This window comes from Castor canadensis, chromosome 10, assembly GCF_047511655.1.
Source record: "Castor canadensis chromosome 10, mCasCan1.hap1v2, whole genome shotgun sequence".
NCBI lineage: Eukaryota > Metazoa > Chordata > Mammalia > Rodentia > Castoridae > Castor > Castor canadensis.
In genome coordinates, this window is record NC_133395.1 from 140,186,157 (window position 1) to 140,204,288 (window position 18,132).

At 38.4% G+C, this 18,132-nt stretch overlaps 1 protein-coding gene across 3 annotated transcripts in view; it reads right to left on the reverse strand.

Annotated features, from left to right (window-relative positions):
* Rad18 (RAD18 E3 ubiquitin protein ligase) overlaps positions 1 to 18,132 on the reverse strand; it is a 98,521-nt gene that overhangs the window by 14,155 nt on the left and 66,234 nt on the right. For 2 of the 3 annotated variants that reach the window (XM_074044303.1, XM_074044305.1), the window contains exon 12: positions 7,053 to 7,115. In XM_074044303.1, the coding sequence (XP_073900404.1) occupies positions 7,053 to 7,115 (63 nt within the window). Of the gene's footprint in view, positions 1 to 5,379; positions 5,504 to 7,052; positions 7,116 to 18,132 lie in introns of all 3 variants that reach the window. The other variant, XM_074044304.1, reaches the window with a different exon arrangement.

Consider the following 18,132-nt stretch of genomic DNA (forward strand, 5'->3'; position numbering starts at 1 on the left):
TCCTTTCTCTTTTTCCTTATAGGCCTCCCGTTATGCTCAATGATGCCCCATTGGCCTCTTAGACTACTTATTACCCTTTATCCAATTTTTTTCACCATTTCTCAGAGTGGATAATGTCAGTTGGCTTATCTTCAACTTCACTGACTCTTCCTTCCACCTGCTCAAATCTGATTTGAACCTTGGTGAATTTTTTACTCAGTTATTATGTGTGCTTTTCAACTCCAGAATTTCTATTTGATTCTTTGTTTTAAAAAATCACTTCTATTTCTTCATTAGTATTCAGTATTTGGTGATACACTGTTCCCACATTTTCCTTTCACTCTTTACACACAGTTGCCTTTAGTTGTTTGAATGTACTTAAAATAGCTGATTTAACTTTCCTTCTTGGTCCAGTGACAAAAGATCCTCTTGGTAAGTAGTTCCCACTATCTCATGCTGATTACAGAGACTAGTCAGAACAGAGGCCATTCTAAAACAGCTAAGTATTCTGATTATTATTTTTTTCTGGTTTTTGTTGTTATAAATTTAAATACAGAATTAGTTGTTAGCCTGCTTCAAGTACTTTCAATATTTAGGCTCTGTATGTGGCAAGAAGCCTATCCAGAAAACCAAGGCATAATCTTGAGGAGAGAAACAGAGATCTTGAGGAGATAAAATTTCTTATACACAAAACACTAACCACAAAGGAAAAGACTGTTAAGCTGGATATTATCACTAAGAATTTCTATTCAAAACATACCCTTAAGAGAATGAAAAGCAGTACATGGAGTGAAAGAAGACATTTATAATACAATAGATCTAACAAAGGACTTGCAAAGAAGTACTGTAAACAATAAGTCGGTGAAAAAGATAACCCAATTAATAAAAAGAGGATAGAAAAGATCTGAATAAGAACTTCATGAAATAAAATATACAAAATGCTAATAAGTATATGAAAATATATTCAACAGAGTCATCAGAGAAATGCAAATTTAAATCACAGTAACATACCACTAGACACCCACCAGAATGACTCAAATTAAAAAGACTAATAGCAAGTATTGCTACAAATCTGGAAAGACTGGGCTCCCATCGTCGCTTTGGAGACATGTTTGACAGTAACTACCAAAGTCAGTGCATGCATACCATTTGGTACAGCAATAGCACTCCTAGCAATATTTCAGCAGAAATTAATGCATGTGCACTGGTGGGCATTTACAGTTACGTTCTTGATGGTCTCATTCACAATAATCTCAAACTCTAAAAAACCATTTATCTCTCAGTAACAAAATGGATAAATAGTGACTTATACATACAGTGGAATATTATAGACTAGTGGTTCACAACCTTTAGCGTGTAACAGAATCACCTGAGGACTTTTAGAAACAGATCGCAGGACCCCAACCCAGAGTGTCTTTTTCAGTAGGTCTAAGGACCACACCATAAGAAGCACTGCTAGAGATACCTTAAAAGCAACTGAGGCCAATAGGAAAAGGGGACCAGGAACTAGAGAAAAGGGTAGATCAAAAAGAATTAACCTAGAAGGTAACACACACGCACAGGAAATTAATGTGAGTCAATGCCCTGCATAGCTATCCTTATCTCAACCAGCAAAAACTCTTGTTCCTTTCTATTATTGCTTATACTCTCTCTACAACAAAATTAGAAATAAGGGCAAAATAGTTTCTGCTGGGTATTGAGGGGGTGCGGGGGGAGAGGGAGGGGGCAGAGTGGGTGGTAAGGGAGGGAGTGGGGGCAGGGGGGAAAAAATGACCCAAGCCTTGTATGCACATATGAATAATAAAATTAAAAAAAAAAAGAAGCAATGCTAGAGATACAAGCAGAAGTTCAGTAGTAAGAAGCACTACTGTTTCATGCAACCATGGAAAAATCTCAGACATAATATTATATCAAAGAAGGACAAAGAGTACATACTATATGATTCCATTTACATGAAGTTTTAAACCAGGCAAAATTAACTCACTGTGTTATTAGTCAGAACAGTGCTTGTTTTTGGTGGATTCTGACTTGGAGGAGGCAGGAAGGAGGATCACAGAATACTCATAACATTCCACATTTAGATTGGGGTAAGCTGCACAGGTGTTGAGAGAGCCTGGTACAGTGGTGGCTCTTAATCAATCACACTTTCTGCCTGGAATCTGGGGCTGGTTCTGTGATTCTCAATTTAACTAACAGAGTATGGCAGAAGTTTTAGGACAAAATTTTAGGAAGGTCTGATGGCTTTCATATTTGCACTCTTGGGAACTTTATCAGTCTGTGTGCATTAAAAATCACAATAATTTGAAAAGAACAGTTTTAGTATAAATAATTACTAACTATAGGGATTTAAGTAGCAAGGGAATAGCAAGTAACCAGTAAAGGGAACTCTACAGAATACAGAAACAGCAAGAAAAAAGGAATAAGCACAACCTCTAGGGTTTGGACTGAGTACCCAAGCAAAAGTTCCTTCTGCGCAGACAGATCCAGGCCTAACTAAAGCATGCATGACTGTGGGTAACCACTGCTACAGGGAGAGTAATGTGCTGCTGGCCACTGTGCAATTGTTGGAGCCAGGCACTAGAGAAGTTATGAGGGCTGTTAAGAGCCTAGTCAATGATCACACAGAAACCAAACAGCAAAAATCCCTTCCTCTTGCAGTCTTCCCAGTGCCTTCTGCTGACAAAACTTAACATCAGGAGAGCTGGCAAAGGAAAAATATTTAAAGGGCTCAGTTCAATTTTCAGAGAGAAGGCAAAAAAGGGGTGCATTTGGAGCTGAGAGGCAATAAGCTACTAAGTAGCACAGGAGCCCTGAGCCTCTACATGGGAAATCCAGCAGCTCTTCAGATGAAAATACCACATGGACAGATCATGTACAGAAGACACCAGGAGAACAGGCTCCAAGACTGCATAGAAAGAGGGAAAGGACCAAGGCAGCTGAACACAGCCCTAGCCAGTCTGCAAACTAAATGCAGTAGTGGGAACCCAGGCCAGACTGAACAATGGTTGTGATTTAAGCTCCAAGGGTTGAGGTTGGTGTGTTACAGAAATCAAAAAGCGAAACAGAAACTGTTTGTGTTTAATATCTGTTTTGGTTATCTATTGCTCAAGCCATTCTCGAACTTTCGCATAAAATTAAACAATTGTTTATTTGCTCATGGTTCTGAGACCAGGGAAGTGCTTAGAAGGGACAGCTTAACTGGGTCTGGAGGATCCACTTAAAAGACAGCTCACGTGAGGGACCAGCAAGTTGGCATTGGCTATTGGCTGGGAGCTTAGCTACAGATGCTGGCTGGGTCCTCAATACTCCTATAATTGGCCTCTTCCCAGGCCTAGGTTGGACTTCTCACAGGAAAGAGGCTGGGTTCCAGGAGAAAGCATCCCAATAATAAGTGTTTCGAGGACAAGCCCCAGTGTGCAAATGCTTATCAAACTTCTCACATCACAAGACCAAGCTCAAAATCAATGTCGGACTCGAGGGAACAAAATATGAAATGACATACCAGGACCATTTTTCTTCATGTTTTCATTCTGTTCAATATATCTTGTAGCCTGTATTATGTATGTGCATTTACATGTTTGTTTATTTTCTGTATATTATGATGATTTGGGGTTTTGTTTGGCTGTTGTTTTGTTTTTGAAGACAGGGTCTTACTTTGTAGCCCAGGCTGGTCTTGAACTCACAATCTTCCTGCCTCTGCCTCTCAAATGCTAGGATTAAAGGCATGTGCTACCATTCCTGGCTATTATGATGTTCTGACATCTCAAAAAACCTTTCTATCTGGTAGAGAGGCTAACTAATTCTTAGCCATAGGAAGACCCAGCCAGAAGCCTCTGATGTGCAAACAATAATTTAGAGACACACTTCTCCATTTGGCCTCTCCATCCCAAAACCCAAGATTCTTCTCCCCAACTATCCCAGGACCAAGTGCCAGGCAACTAAGAACAATCCTTAAAGCTTAGAGTGTGATGAAATTACTCAAATGAACTGAGCCTAAACCGTCCTTCCTTGACTTTCCCATAGAAACTCCAATAGTCTCTGGCCTAATGCCTTCCCCTCTCCACCCTCCTGTCTTATGCCTCATGACCACCCTGGTGTCCTTCCCATGTGGCCCTGTGTGGTGTGCCATGCCCCTGGGACCTTGAAGTATAAGAAATTTGGTTTTCCTGGACCTCTCCGGTCTCCTTGTGTGCCCACATCTACCTGTCCGTTTCATAAAAGATAAACCATAGCTATGAACCATATTTGCAGACATAAAAACCCAAGACCAATGTGGTCTTGAAAAATAAGTTTTCTTTCTGCTTATGAAATACTGCTTTATATGGACCAATGTGTCATTAATGATACCTCTAAATAATTTACAGAAGAGGAAAATGTGTTAGAAGTGAAACAGCATGTTCTAAGACCAGTTCCCCAAACATGATGCATGTGGTACCACAAAATATGCCTATGAGCTTAAGATGAGCATTTACAGAACTGCCACAGTTTGTTGAAAAGTAAAGCAGTACAGGCATTTCCTGATTCTGCCTCTAAAACTGTGTTATGGCATGAGTTCATACATAATTATTGCAGCACTATTCACAATAGCCAAGTTATGGAAACAGCCAAGATGCCCCACTATCGATGAATGGATTAAGAAAATGTGGTATTTATACACAATGGAATACTACTCGGCCATGAAGAAGAGTGAAATCTTATCATTTCCAGGTAAATGGATGGAACTGGAGAACATCATCCTGAGTGAGGTTAGCATGGCCCAAAAGACCAAAAATTGTATGTTCTCCCTCATTTGTGGACATTAGATCAAGGGCAAACACGACAAGGGGATTGGACTTTGAGCACATGATGAGGCGAGAGCACACAAGGGAGGTATGAGAATAGACAAGAAACCCAAAAAAAAAAAAAAAACAAGATAGCATTTGATGTCCTCAATGCAAAGGAACTAATGCAGAAACTTTAAAGTGACAGAGGCCAATACGAGAAGGGGACCAGGAACTAGCGAAAAGGTTATTCAAGAAGAATTAACCTAGAAGGTAACACACATGCACAGGAAATCAGTGCAAGTAAACTCCCTGTATAGCTATCCTTATCTCAACCAGCAAAAACCCTTGGTCCTTCCTATTATTGCTTATACTCTCTCTCCAACAAAATTAGAGATAAGGGCAAAATAGTTTCTGCCTGATAGCGAGGGGGTAGAGGGATAAAGGGGGATAAGGGAGGGGGTGGGGGGAAGGGAGGAGAAATTACCCAAACATTGTATGCACATATGAATAAAAGAAATTTTTTTAAAAGTTCATACATAATAAAAACTATTGTTTATGCTGAGCCGAAATCAGGAGGCTGGATTCTGATCCTGAGAGTAGCACTAACGAACTGTGGACCTTACCCCAGTCAACTGACCTTTCTGAAGCTCAGCTTCCTTCTCTATAAAATGAAGAGATTGGATTAGATCAGCTCTTGCATCCTTCCTAAACATTTATCATCTGTGAGCAGTAAGTGGTGGGATCTGTTTTCTAAGTGGTTTCTGAAAGGAGAGATTTTAAGAGGTCATCATTTTCACGAATGACATTGGGTTCAAGAATTCTGGACTACAGCTTGCTACAGCCATTAGTGTGGGGAGTTCAGCACAAACAGGTTAAGGTGAAGGAGTAACCTCCTCTTCCAGACTTCAAAGATAAATAACACTAGGTGAGAGAGTAATGCAGTCAGTATCCAAAACTGTTACTCTGATTTAAGAGGAGACCTGAGCACACAGGCCCTTTTAAGCCTACTATGGAATCCCTTCTTAATCCTAAGAAGTGCAAGAAGCCATGGAAAACTATTAACATAGAGGGATGACTAGCAGTGATGAAAGTGATAAGCTGTGGAAATAAAGGTTTCCAAAGATATTTAAGAAGCAAAGCCCACATGACTGGTCATTGACTGAACATACAGGCAATGAAGAACAAAATGTCAAGTATGACAGCTAACTTTTTTGGCTTAAGAAATTGAAAACACTGGAAAGAGATCATGTTTGTATTCTGTTTTAAAAGTTCTTTGGAGGCTGGTGAACAGTAGATCTCATCAAGTGTTAACATTTTGCAAGGTATTGTTGCATTTGCTCAAGATTTATATTTTGAGAGGTATTAAAGAATCCAAGAGGAGAAATAAGGGATGTACTTGGATTCCTGTCTGGAGCTCAGGAGAGGTACATGCAGGAGAAATAAACTTACTAAGGAATCAATTTAATCTTGACCAATGTCAACAATTAATGCCTTGATTGAGGATAAACAAAAAAAAAAGGAAAGAAAAAAGAAACAGCTAAAGAAGCAAGAGGAAACCAGGGTATTGAATCTCAGAAGCCAAGGAAGAGTGAACTTTAAGGAAGGTAAAGAGATCTGTAGCATCAAATACTACTTCAGGAAGATGAGGTCTAAAACACACCCTTTGGATTCAGAACATGGGGCCTTCAATGGCTTCAGTGGAAGCTGCTTCAGAAGAATGATGGAACTGGCTGAATATGCTACATCACCTATTAAGGAAGGAATGAAGACACCACTGTATACTGAGAACTAAGTAAAAAAGACATAGTTAAGAATGCAGGTTGCCTACATAAGAGAAAGAAGGGATGAGGCTGCCGACAAGAGGGTAGGAATGAGGTAGAAGGAAGAAGGGCCTCAGATAGGAGAAGGGACAGTTCTTTGTGATAAAAGGAGAGAATGAGGATAACACATGTACAAATACAGGCAGATTTATGTTTGGTATTAGGAAGACGGAGATTCACATACAATGGCTTGTACTTTCTGATAAAAGGGATTTAAAGTTTTCTAATAGTTCTGAGACAGTTCTTAAGGCCAAACTATTAAATTATCCATAGAAATAATTTGGACTTATAGAAACAACTACTGATAAGTAACTGGAGTTATTACAAGAGCACTCAATTTTAAAGCAGAAATGTATTGAAACAAGCAGTCAACTAGAAACCTTTACTTAAATCAGACAGCGCAAATATTCTCTCGTTTGAAAATAAGCTGCATAGAACTAGCATTTCTCAGGTCAAAGTACATGCGTATTTCTTGGTTATGAGAACTCACCTATGTGATGCTTCCCAGGCTTCCTCTTCTTCCAGAAGATCTCTTATGATGTCTGAACTGGAACTGAAAGGATATGTACATCAGCATTACCAGACAATAAGACTGTGAGGTTCCACTTACATAAAATAACCAGTCTATCATGACAGAAACAAACCAGCAGACCAGCGGTAATTAAGCGCAGTGGGAATGTGGTGGGCAAGGAAGGATGACAAAGTATTACAAGGAAACTTGAGGGTGGTGGGTACAGTCACCACCTCAATTGTGAAGATGGTTTCATTGCGGCATACATATGTGAAAATTCGTCAAATTGTGTGCTCTAAATATTTACAGTTTATTATATATCAATTCAATTTTAATAAAGCTATAAAAACATAAATTAAAATTTTTAAAAATCACTTAAGTTTAAATACATCAACATAAAACCTTAATCTAAGTGAGCTAATCATGGGACTTTTTAGTTTCCTATGTCAATCAAAGAACAAATCATATTTTATTTGATCCCCAACACTATGAATTTTTTTAATGTGCTTTAAAATATAAAATTTCTAATGAGATTCAGAAGAGATAAGCTCCTAAGTGGCTTTTAGTCTCTTGGCAACAAAAGTAAATTAAATTAAGTTAATTGAACTGTGCTAATAATGGAAATTTGTTGTAAATGCAACATGGCTTAAAGTGCTGCCCTACCTGTGCAGGGATGCACAATTATAGAAGATATGCAACTATTTTGAAGGTTTTCGCATCCTTTTCTTACCCAAATCCATGAAACAAATTTTTAGAAGGGGTATATATCATAAATATCAAAAAAGCACTTGCAGACATCTAGAGATGGAGTGTCATGGCACTGTGTGGGACAACTCAGTGTTTCACTTGTCACACCGCGGGGAAGGCTGACATACGCCACGCCCCTCAGGTGAGAACCACAGGACTGGAAACGTTAATGCCAATCATATTCTTACGTTTTGTTTTGTTTTTTTGCAGCTCGGGGGATTGAACGCAGGGGCCTGGAACATGCCAGGCAAGTGCTCTGTCAGTTGAGCCAGGCTCCCACCCTTTTGTTTGTATTTTATCTTTGAGAAAGGGTCTCAACTACCTTTGCCTGGGCTCTCCCAAGCAGCTGGGATTACAGGTATATACCACCATGCCCCGCTACCAATCATATTCTTATTGATACTCTAATAATAACAAAAGCTTTAAAAGTATGAAGATTTGAGGTGGCAAATCACTCTCAACAAATTCCAACAAACCATTTTGGAGCAATGTTTGCCTATAAGGCCTGAACAAAAAAAAGACAAACAATAGTCATTAAACATGGCTCTGTACAGAATGTTTTACTTGAGGAATCTTCTCCCAAGTTCCTGGACTCTTAAGAAACTATGTGCAGGGCCCATTCTGCTTGTGATTCCTATGTGTGCTGGCCTAAGTGGCAGAAACGCCGTCTCCTTGCAAGGGTATTACCCCACTACATACTTAGCACAATGGTTCCGGAGCATTTCAGGACAAGCAGCTCACGTGGAAGTAATAACACTTCCATTTGTGGAAGTATTTATGGCTTGAGAAATTACATAATGACAAAGAACTAGTATAAATTCAGCAATAATTTTAGCTTATTTTTATTCATTATAGCAGTACATACACACATTTTTTAAAATAGTAACAAGTGGATTTGTAAGACACTTTTAATATCGCCTATAGACAAATTCTGCTTTGTCTACATTTGCATTGCAAACATTCCTTCAGTCCCTGGGTTGGGAACCATTGATCTGATTATCTACTAATTATCTACTATTCTTTTACACTGCTCAAAGGCAAACATGCCTGAAAACAATTAACAGATTATTTGTCATCAGTTAAATTCATCTGAAACTGGTGTATGACAACCTTTCCCATTAAACAACTGGCTAAATGTGGCTTTTATTAGACGAGACGTGGAATCAGCTCCTTGCTGATTTCACTAACTTTATTGTCACCCTAAGAGACAAATCCACACAAGCCCACCCTCATTCCCACAGAAGCAGTTCTAAACTTTTCCACTCACAAGATGGTAGCCCTTATTCCTCCTTACTATAGAGATAACTATTCCAATTTCATAAGAAAACTCAAGTTGTTTTAATATAACCTTTTCATTATCTTTTCTCCACTCCAAAATCATCAATTCTTTACCTGGACAGAGTTTAAGGCAGTGTTTCTTGATATTTTTTTGTTATTATTCCCCAAAGGAGTCTTTTTAGACTTTTCTCTAACCTTTTCCATGAAATTTTAATACCACAAATATAATATCTATCTTTTTATGCATATGTATGTTTGTATATACATAACTGTACTTTATATAGAGAAAGTCATAAAATTTCCTTGTACCACTCCCATAACCAATTCTCACCTTCTTGAGGGCAATTTTTTAAGTTCACAAATTTTTCTTTCTGAAACTGGAGAATGAACTCAGACCCCCACGCACAAGTGCTCTACCTGTTATGAACAACCACTTCCTTTTGCTTTTAGTTTATGCTTCAGAAAGGGTCCCCTGCTAACTTTGCCCTGGCCAGCCTAGGACTGTGATCCTTCTGCCTCTGCCTCCTGAGTAGACAAGGCCACAGTGTGCACCATCACACCCAGCTCCCTAGGAAGCCATGTTCCTCCTAGTGAGAGCCCATAAGCTAGGAGAATGGGAGTCTGAGTGATCCTTTGGCTCTGGATCCTGTAGGTGTCATACAGTCAGAGAAAGAGTAAAGGCTGCTCCTTGCCAACACCCACCTCACCAACACACACTTTTTTTAACAGGAATGTTACAAAGCCTTCCCACTAATCCAGCTAAGTACACAGGATGGTCATGCCTGTCAACTAACCTAGTGAATGAAGTCTGTCATCAATTTACCTAGGGGCTTTCAAATCACCAGTACAAATCACTGATTTGTTAACGGAATATATTTGCCATGCATTACTGTCATAAACCTAAGACGATTTTTGCTATGTTGCCTCAATGGAAACAGATGGTAGAGGAGGTGTACAAAAACACAGCTGAAAGGTGCTGCAATCTCTTCTTCCTCTGTGCCTTCCAAGCTTCCGCCCAGCCAAGCTGGCAGTTGCCCAGCATTCCCAATTCTCATTACTGTCCCTTCTGTACCTCAGGTGCTCACCAGAATGACCACCATATCACCAAACCTCGAAAATGTTGGGGAGGTGGAAGTTTACCTCCAATGAAGTTTCAGGCTTACCTGCTCTATCTGCTGCTCCAATTGTAGTCACCCCTGAAATAGTGAGAGTTGACGCTAACGCACTATAACACCACACAGAACTGTTCGTCTCTTTTTTATGTAATGTACTTCACTATATTCTACTTAAAAGCCACACTCCTGAGGTTAAATGCACAGTTTCATAAGTACAACTTTACAAAGAGTATTGGGCACAACAGTCAGTGCTACTAACACTGTCACAGATATCTTCCTTGTGGACAGAAGCAATTAATACCTTTGAAGTCTTAGTCATTTTAATATGCCCTAAAGATCAAAAATTCCCTTAATATACTGTAGAGATATTTAAAACTTCCTCCACAGGAGAAAATCAAATACAAACTCTGGTATACCCAGGGTCAGGGCATTCACAATCCCACACAACTAGAACTTTTAAGCCTAGAGCAAGGAACTTCTTCAGAATAAACTCAGCTTCTGTTATTTGGGATCAGAACATTCTGGAAGCCTAAAGAAGCTGGATGAAAATGAAAGTTACAGTCCCCCTGGAAGGGCCTTCAGCCCATATTCTCTGATTCTGATGTCACCCTCAGTACAGGCTAGAGTGGATATTATTATATAGATCACATGCAAGAAAGTATCACTGGCAAAAATAAAAATGAATGTGGAAAAGATGCCAAACATCTCTAGCAAAAGTGTGACATATAATATTATCTGGAGGGGAAAAAATCAAATTTTCATGTCAGAAAAAGTTAAGGCACAGTCCTGTTTCTATCACTTATTGTGTAATCTTGGGCAGGTTACATAACCTTTCCAAGTCTCCATATACTCATCTGTAAAGTCAAAACAATAATACACCCACTTTATAGGGATTTTTGTAAGATGTATTTAAGACCAAATGTTTAGCATAAAGCTTGCTAAATTCCATTTTTGTAAAAGACATGACTTTGGATTACCCAAATAACTGCCTCAGCACTTTGTTTCAATTTGCCCTAGGAAACCTGATCACTATGTGCACCATTTAATCTTTGATTTCCACTGTTTCTATGACACCAGGGTGCAAAATCATCAGAACGTGTTATTTATCCAGCATGGCAGGTTCACAGAGTACTGTGGGGTAGGAAAAATGCAAACATCTGCTATAAAAATCCTGTGGATTAACAATCACTTACAAGTGGAATTTTTCTATTTGCTAATAATTATCTTTTCCCCCCTAAAAAAAAAAATCTCTTAATTGTGGCATTAATTTAAATGTGGTTGAATATGTACAACATTTAACAAGAGTAACTAAAGGACTAATCCCTGGAATATGAATGTGTACAAAACCTACCAGACAATGATACTTAAATAAACACTACCCATTCTCACAACCGGCAAAGCCCTGCTTTCAGAAATATGCTCTGTAGGATGAGCAACAGCTTATATGCCAAATATTTTAGCAGATGGCTAACAGTAACATATTAGAATAATAATCAAAAAATCACTCAGTGATGACAATGACTTTTCTGAGCAACTACCTACCTCTACTAACCACTGGGGTAATTACTTTATATACATTAACTTTAATTCATGAAGCACCCTAGGTTTTCTCCCATTTGACAGATGAATGAAGGGTCAGAAAAATCAAAGTAGAAAAACAGGGATAGGAATGCAAAGCTCTTCCTACCGCACCCTACTGTTCCAACTACTATTAGCAAAATACCAAATGCTATTAATCTTCAAGAATTAAGAATAACTCCTCCTACATTTTATCAGTAAGATTTTTATTAGACAACCATCAACAAGGTTCATGGGTAAAACAAGAGTAAAAAAGAATTTCACTAATCTCTCCTAGATCTAAGAAATGATCAAATAAGCCCCAGATGAAAGATAATGAAGAGAATTTATCAAGTAATACATGCAAAATTCTTATAAGAGATGGAAATAAGCAACAATAAGTTCACATTCAATTTACAAAGCAGTCATGATCTATTATTATTATCTCATTTGCTTTTTAGAATCATCCAGAGTGGTTAGCCAGAAAAAAAAACCCTATCCTTTCACTTAATCAATCAATGGGTGAGATTAATTCAACAACTTCCCACATGCCAGACACCTTCCTAGAGGCACAAAGTCAGTGGCTGTGCTAGCTCTCACACTGGAAGGAAGGCATGGCTGCCCAGCACATGGATCTCATGGCCTCATACAAAGTTCAAGGGCACGATAAAGATGCACTCCCCCCACAAAGGTCCCATTCATCCACAAGGTAGCCTGTCTGATGTCCTACTCAGCTGAAGCTTTTCTAAAAACGCAAATGATTCTGAAGAACTATTACATGTTCTTACATTTTTTTCTAGAAATTTTCAGCAAACAAAATTTACCACCTCAATCAGGATGAATCATTTAACTTTCAGGGTTATTACAAAAGGTCATACATAGTTCCAGAGAAAAAGGGGCTATGATAATACATAAAACCAATAGAAAAAGATTTTGTGGCAACATTAAATTCATTAAATGCCAACATGCTTAACAGCTAAAAAACTAAATATAATGTCAAACCTTCCAAGAGCAATTATGAAGATTTAAAAAATACAAAGCTATCATTGAATTACAGTAATATAACTTAGGTTACTATTCAGTCATTTTGATGTTTTCTTTAGATACTTTCTTTGAATTTTATCAGAAATATAAATGCTTATTTAGCAAATTTTCTAATAATCCCAATGCTCCATAAATTACAAAACCCCATTGATATATTTGTCTTACCTTACTGTCTAAACCACCAAACTTCATCAATTTATGATAGCACTGATAAGACAATGACTTCCAAAATTTTACTTTAAAGAGTGCTTGCACTTTTTTGTTTAAAGTATATGAATGTATTTACATAGCTCAAATTCAAAACATCAAAAGATACATACTGACAAGTCTTACTTTTTCCTTATTCTCTTCATCTCCAAGACATACACACTTTCATTAGCTTTTTTAGGTTTTTAAGAATTTTCTATTCTTTTAGAATAGAAATGGCATGCTACATTTGCTGTTCTAAATGTTAGTCTTTCCTATTATTGACGCATCTTGACTAGAGATCCTTTTTTAACAATCACACAATATTTCGGCTCATAGATCCATGAGTTTACTTAACCAGCTCCCACTGGTGAAGACTTGAGTAGTTTCCAGTGTTCTGCTAAGAATGATGCAATGTATAACTGTGTAGGTTATTTTGCATGTGTACAGGTATCTCTGTAAGACAAATACTGAGTAAAGTATTTTCACTTGGTTTTCTCAGATTCCCCCTTAGAGCCTGTGGTATGTACATTCTGAAAGAGCCTGTCTCCCCAGAGCATCACTCTGGTAGGACATTTGTTAACCTCATAGGTGAGAAATAATTTCAATTTGCATTTCTCTTTTGCCAAATCAACAGTTTATGACTTATTTTATTTTATTTTGGTAGTACAGAGGCTTGAACTCAGGACCTTCACCTTGAGCCACTCTGCCAGACCTTTTTGTGTTAGGTATTTTCGAGATAGGGTCTAGGGAACTATTTGCCTGGGCTGGCTTTGAACCGCAATCCTCCTGATCTCTGCCTCCTGAGTAACCAGGATTACAGCAGTGAGTTACCAGTGCCCAGCTAATTTTTTTCTTTAAAAATATGACATCTTCTACTCTGAAATGTAACACAAGCCTGGCTCGTTCTTTCATTAAGTACTTTATTCTCTAAGGTCTGCTGTTACCTGAAAATAATGGACTGGTGAACTCATAAACCTGCCACTTTTAATATTTCATGTGTTCATTCAATTTCACTTCAACAAACACAGAACTTTATTAAGCTGGCCTTGGTGTGTTCTGAGGATTCAAAGAACAAAACCAAACAGGAAAAAGCACTAGACTTGAGTCCAGGAAACCTGGCTTAACCATTCATTAGGTTCATGAAATTAAGTCACCTAATGTCCTACCAACTGACTCAATCACTGCCCCTCCTGTCAAAGCCTGGGGGGGCTTCAAATGCTGCTGCTGTCCTTTCTACCCAAGTAGCAGGTGTGAGTCTATTATCAATGTATGCTCCCTCTATTCAATTATTAATGGTCCATTCATACAGCACAAAAAAACAAAGCTTCCTAATTGGTGCTTTCTGCTCCTCCTCCCTCATGGGTTGGTGGTATACCAGGCATCAGTACCCAGACTCTTGTCAAAGCTAGACTGGCTGAAGCTCATAGAAGGTACATCTGATTTCCTGCATCACCTCTTTATCCTGGCAGGCCACCAAAATTCTACCATTTTCTATGTGTGCCAAGGAAAAGGGCTAGTAACACTGAATTAAAGAAAAGCATTCCTTCAGGGTCACTGAGTTTAAATTCGTATAAAAGTGAGGTATAGATAGATCGATACATAGGTAAATATAAGTATCTATCTCACTATTGATCCATTAAGCTCATTTATTTATTTATGTGGTACTGTAGTTTTGAACTCAGGGTTTTAGGCTTGTTAGGTAGATAGATGTTCTATCACTTGAGCCATGCCTCCAGCTGTGTGTGTGTGTGTGTGTGTGTGTGTGTGTGTATTTTTTTTTTAAAGAAAGAGAAATAAAAGGACATTAAATTATTTCCAAACACTGGAGTTCTCTTTACTCTCTGGAACAATTCAAGTTTGAAGTAGAATTTAACATTTATTTTTTATCATTAATTTACAAATGTAAGAAACAAAAGAAGACATTAACTCTGAGACTCAATGTAAGGAAATTTGTTTTAAATTACCAAAATAGTCAATCAATCTCTCAAGTTAAATGGGCAGAACAAAATCATGATGCTTCACTTTACTTTTATTTTTCCAACTATCAGTGATGCAAATAAAAATCAAATACTAAAAGACAAGGAGATCACGGTGATAGGTTACACTCAAGCCCCCAAAGAAACAAAGTAAAAAACAAGCAACATTCTGAAGGTGAACGTTTCTTGTCACTTAAACCTTAATTTAGTTACAAGCTCCTCTACTAACCAGGGTGGAGTAAGAAGAGACCAGGGTTGAGTAAGAAGCTGGTGTTAAGACAGCAAGCCTTCTGCACAACCCACAGAATCTACTCAGCTCTGCATCCTGAGAACACAAATGCAGGATGCTTATACCAACCACCCAAAACAGTATCAAAGGTCACACCATGAAATTCCAGTCCTGTGATCCGTTTGAGGAGGACAGGAATTTAAAAACTCAGTCAAAATGACTGGATCTTAACCTCCTTGGGACTCAGTTCCCACAAGAAAGGAAGTGCTAGACTACAGGATCAATAGTGTATGAAAAGAATTATGTCTCTAAAACTATATTTACCCCACGCTTTTAATGATCTGATGTGTTTTCAATTTTTTTTAAGTATGTAAGCCAAAATGTTTTTATTAAAGTTATGTTGGGAATATCCTTTTGTCTTTGCAGGAGTTTTTTTTTTGTTTTAAATTTTTGTGCGTACTATTATAGACTATAAATTGGTCTAATAAAATAGGGCAAGAATAGCATACTAAAGCCACACTTAAAGGCCTCTATAATTGGCTTTTGCAGAGTCAATTAAAAAATAACAATCCTCTGAAACTGAAACACATCATCCTGTAATGCTTGAACTCCTCCGAGATACAAGAACAATGTGCTCCACTTCCATGGTAAAATCAATAGGAGTGAGCAAAATCAGCAATTTCATATGTACCCATGTTCCAGAATGTATCTGGGTGGGAGTAAAGAATTAACACTGCACAGCCTTCTGACAAGTCACCCAGACAATCGTGCAAATGCAGACACTTCCAAGAGAGATAACAGCATGCTATTTATTCATCATGAAGCCAAGACAAGAAATGGAAACCAGCTTATCACAGGGAAGCAGAACACACATGTTCGTTCTATATCTAATTTCAATGACTCCATTAAATTCTTACCAGCAAAGGAAGCAATGATTGTCTAAAATGCAGCCAGACAAAAGTCCTAATGCAACTCATGTTGAAATGGAGAAATGTCTGGACTGGAATTAATGAGTACTTCTTCACTGCATCACTTTAGATAAGCTGTGTCATCTCTCTGCACTTCCATTTCCTCATCAGTGGAATGAAGCTAACTCTGTTTAGTGACTTCTCAACTTACTTTCTAATTTGACAATGTTTGCATTCTATCCTAACACACTTTTTTCTCAGATTCTAAGGGTCTCCAAGGAGAACTTATAACATCTGTTCCTCTGATTTAAAAACAAAGGCAGGATGAAATGGTGGAAGACTGGGAGAACACTTTGATTTGAACAACTTCCAAGGTGACTGATGACTAGAACAAATGAAATCTCGACCAACTGATTACAAATACAGAATTCCAACATATAAGATTGTGATTTACATATCATTTTACCCCAACCAATTTTATTCACTAGAACAAAGACAAAAAGATTCTGATTTAGATTTTCTTTTTTACTAAACCAGAAAAAGCTCTTAATTGGCTGCCCATGTCTGGGGGTCCGAAAGTATTAAGCCAAAATAATTATTGACTATGTATCCTGCATTTAGAAGGAACTGGTAGTTCCTTCAGACTCTCATACCCAGTCTTCTCAAAGCATTCTAAAAAACACATTCTTAGCTATTTTTTATTCTTTTATTTTTAATGAAGAACTGAATGCTAAACCAGTCAAAATTCTCATGAATCAAGCTAAATACACACAGAAGCATATGGGGCAAGAATTCCTGTAAATTTTACAAAATGTCTGAAATATTAAAGAGAAATGCACTTTAAAAAGTCTACCTTTGCCAGGTATGATAATGCGTGCACATAATCCCAGCTCCTTGGGAGGCAGAAGTAGGAAGATCATGGTCTAAGGACAACTGGGAAAAGCAGAAAACCCTACTTTGTGCTAAAAGCAAAGAAGGACTGGGGGTGTGGCTCCAGGGGTAGAGCACATGAAGTCAATCCCCAGCACCACCAAAATAAAAAGGTCTGCCTTAACCAGATGGTGCCTGGCAGACCCAGTCTTCACACCAGGTAGGCTGACTGCAGAGCTCCCTTCTTTACTGCATCTTACATGCCACTCACCAACAGTGTCGACAAGCCCTACCTGCTTTCCCCAGCTGCCTGACATCCCGGTTTTCTCCATTCCTCACTTCCACTGCTTCGCTTGGTAAACTTCTCATGCTTCAGGATTCCAGTCAGATATTACCTCCTCTTATCTGATGCACCTCTACAGCTAGATTAGTTGTCTTCCTCCCTGTTAAAATACTATTCAATTCTCCAATTTTCCTTCAGCAATTTGAGAGTGGGATGTCTTTTCTTTTTTTTTTTGGCAGTACTGGGGTTTGAACTCAGGCCTACACTTTAAGTCACTCCACCAGCCTTTTTTTGTTTTTTTGAGCTAGGGTCTCATGGAACTACTTGCCCAGACTGGCTTTAAAGTGCGATTCTCCCGATCTCTGCCTCTTGTGTAGCTAGGATTATAGACGTAAGCCACTGGGGCTTGGCTGGGATGTCTATTCTCTTAACAAATCTTTACCCACATCTACTCTGAGCAAGAGCTATGCTGGGACAAGGCTAGCAAGATTACAAAGCAATAAAAAAAATAAAACTCAATGTCCATGAACTAAGAGACACTCCAGTCAAGAAAGGTAGGAAGAAACTTTAAGTAAATGTTTGCATTAAGATGTGATGAGTCCTAAAACTGAGCGGTATGAATGATGAAGATATGATCAACCAGCTGAATGGCCCTGGAGAGGTTAAGGACAGCATGACTGACATCTGGTCTGGGTGTTGAAGGGTTAAGGGAGAGTACATCCCATACACAAAGGCATGCAGGTGTGAGGGGCATCATAGAACCCAGAGCAGTGAACTTAACAGCACTGGCAAAATATTTGTGAACTGAGTATCTAGAGAATGGACTCTAGCAGAAAAAAAAATCTGCTAGGTCTTATCTTACC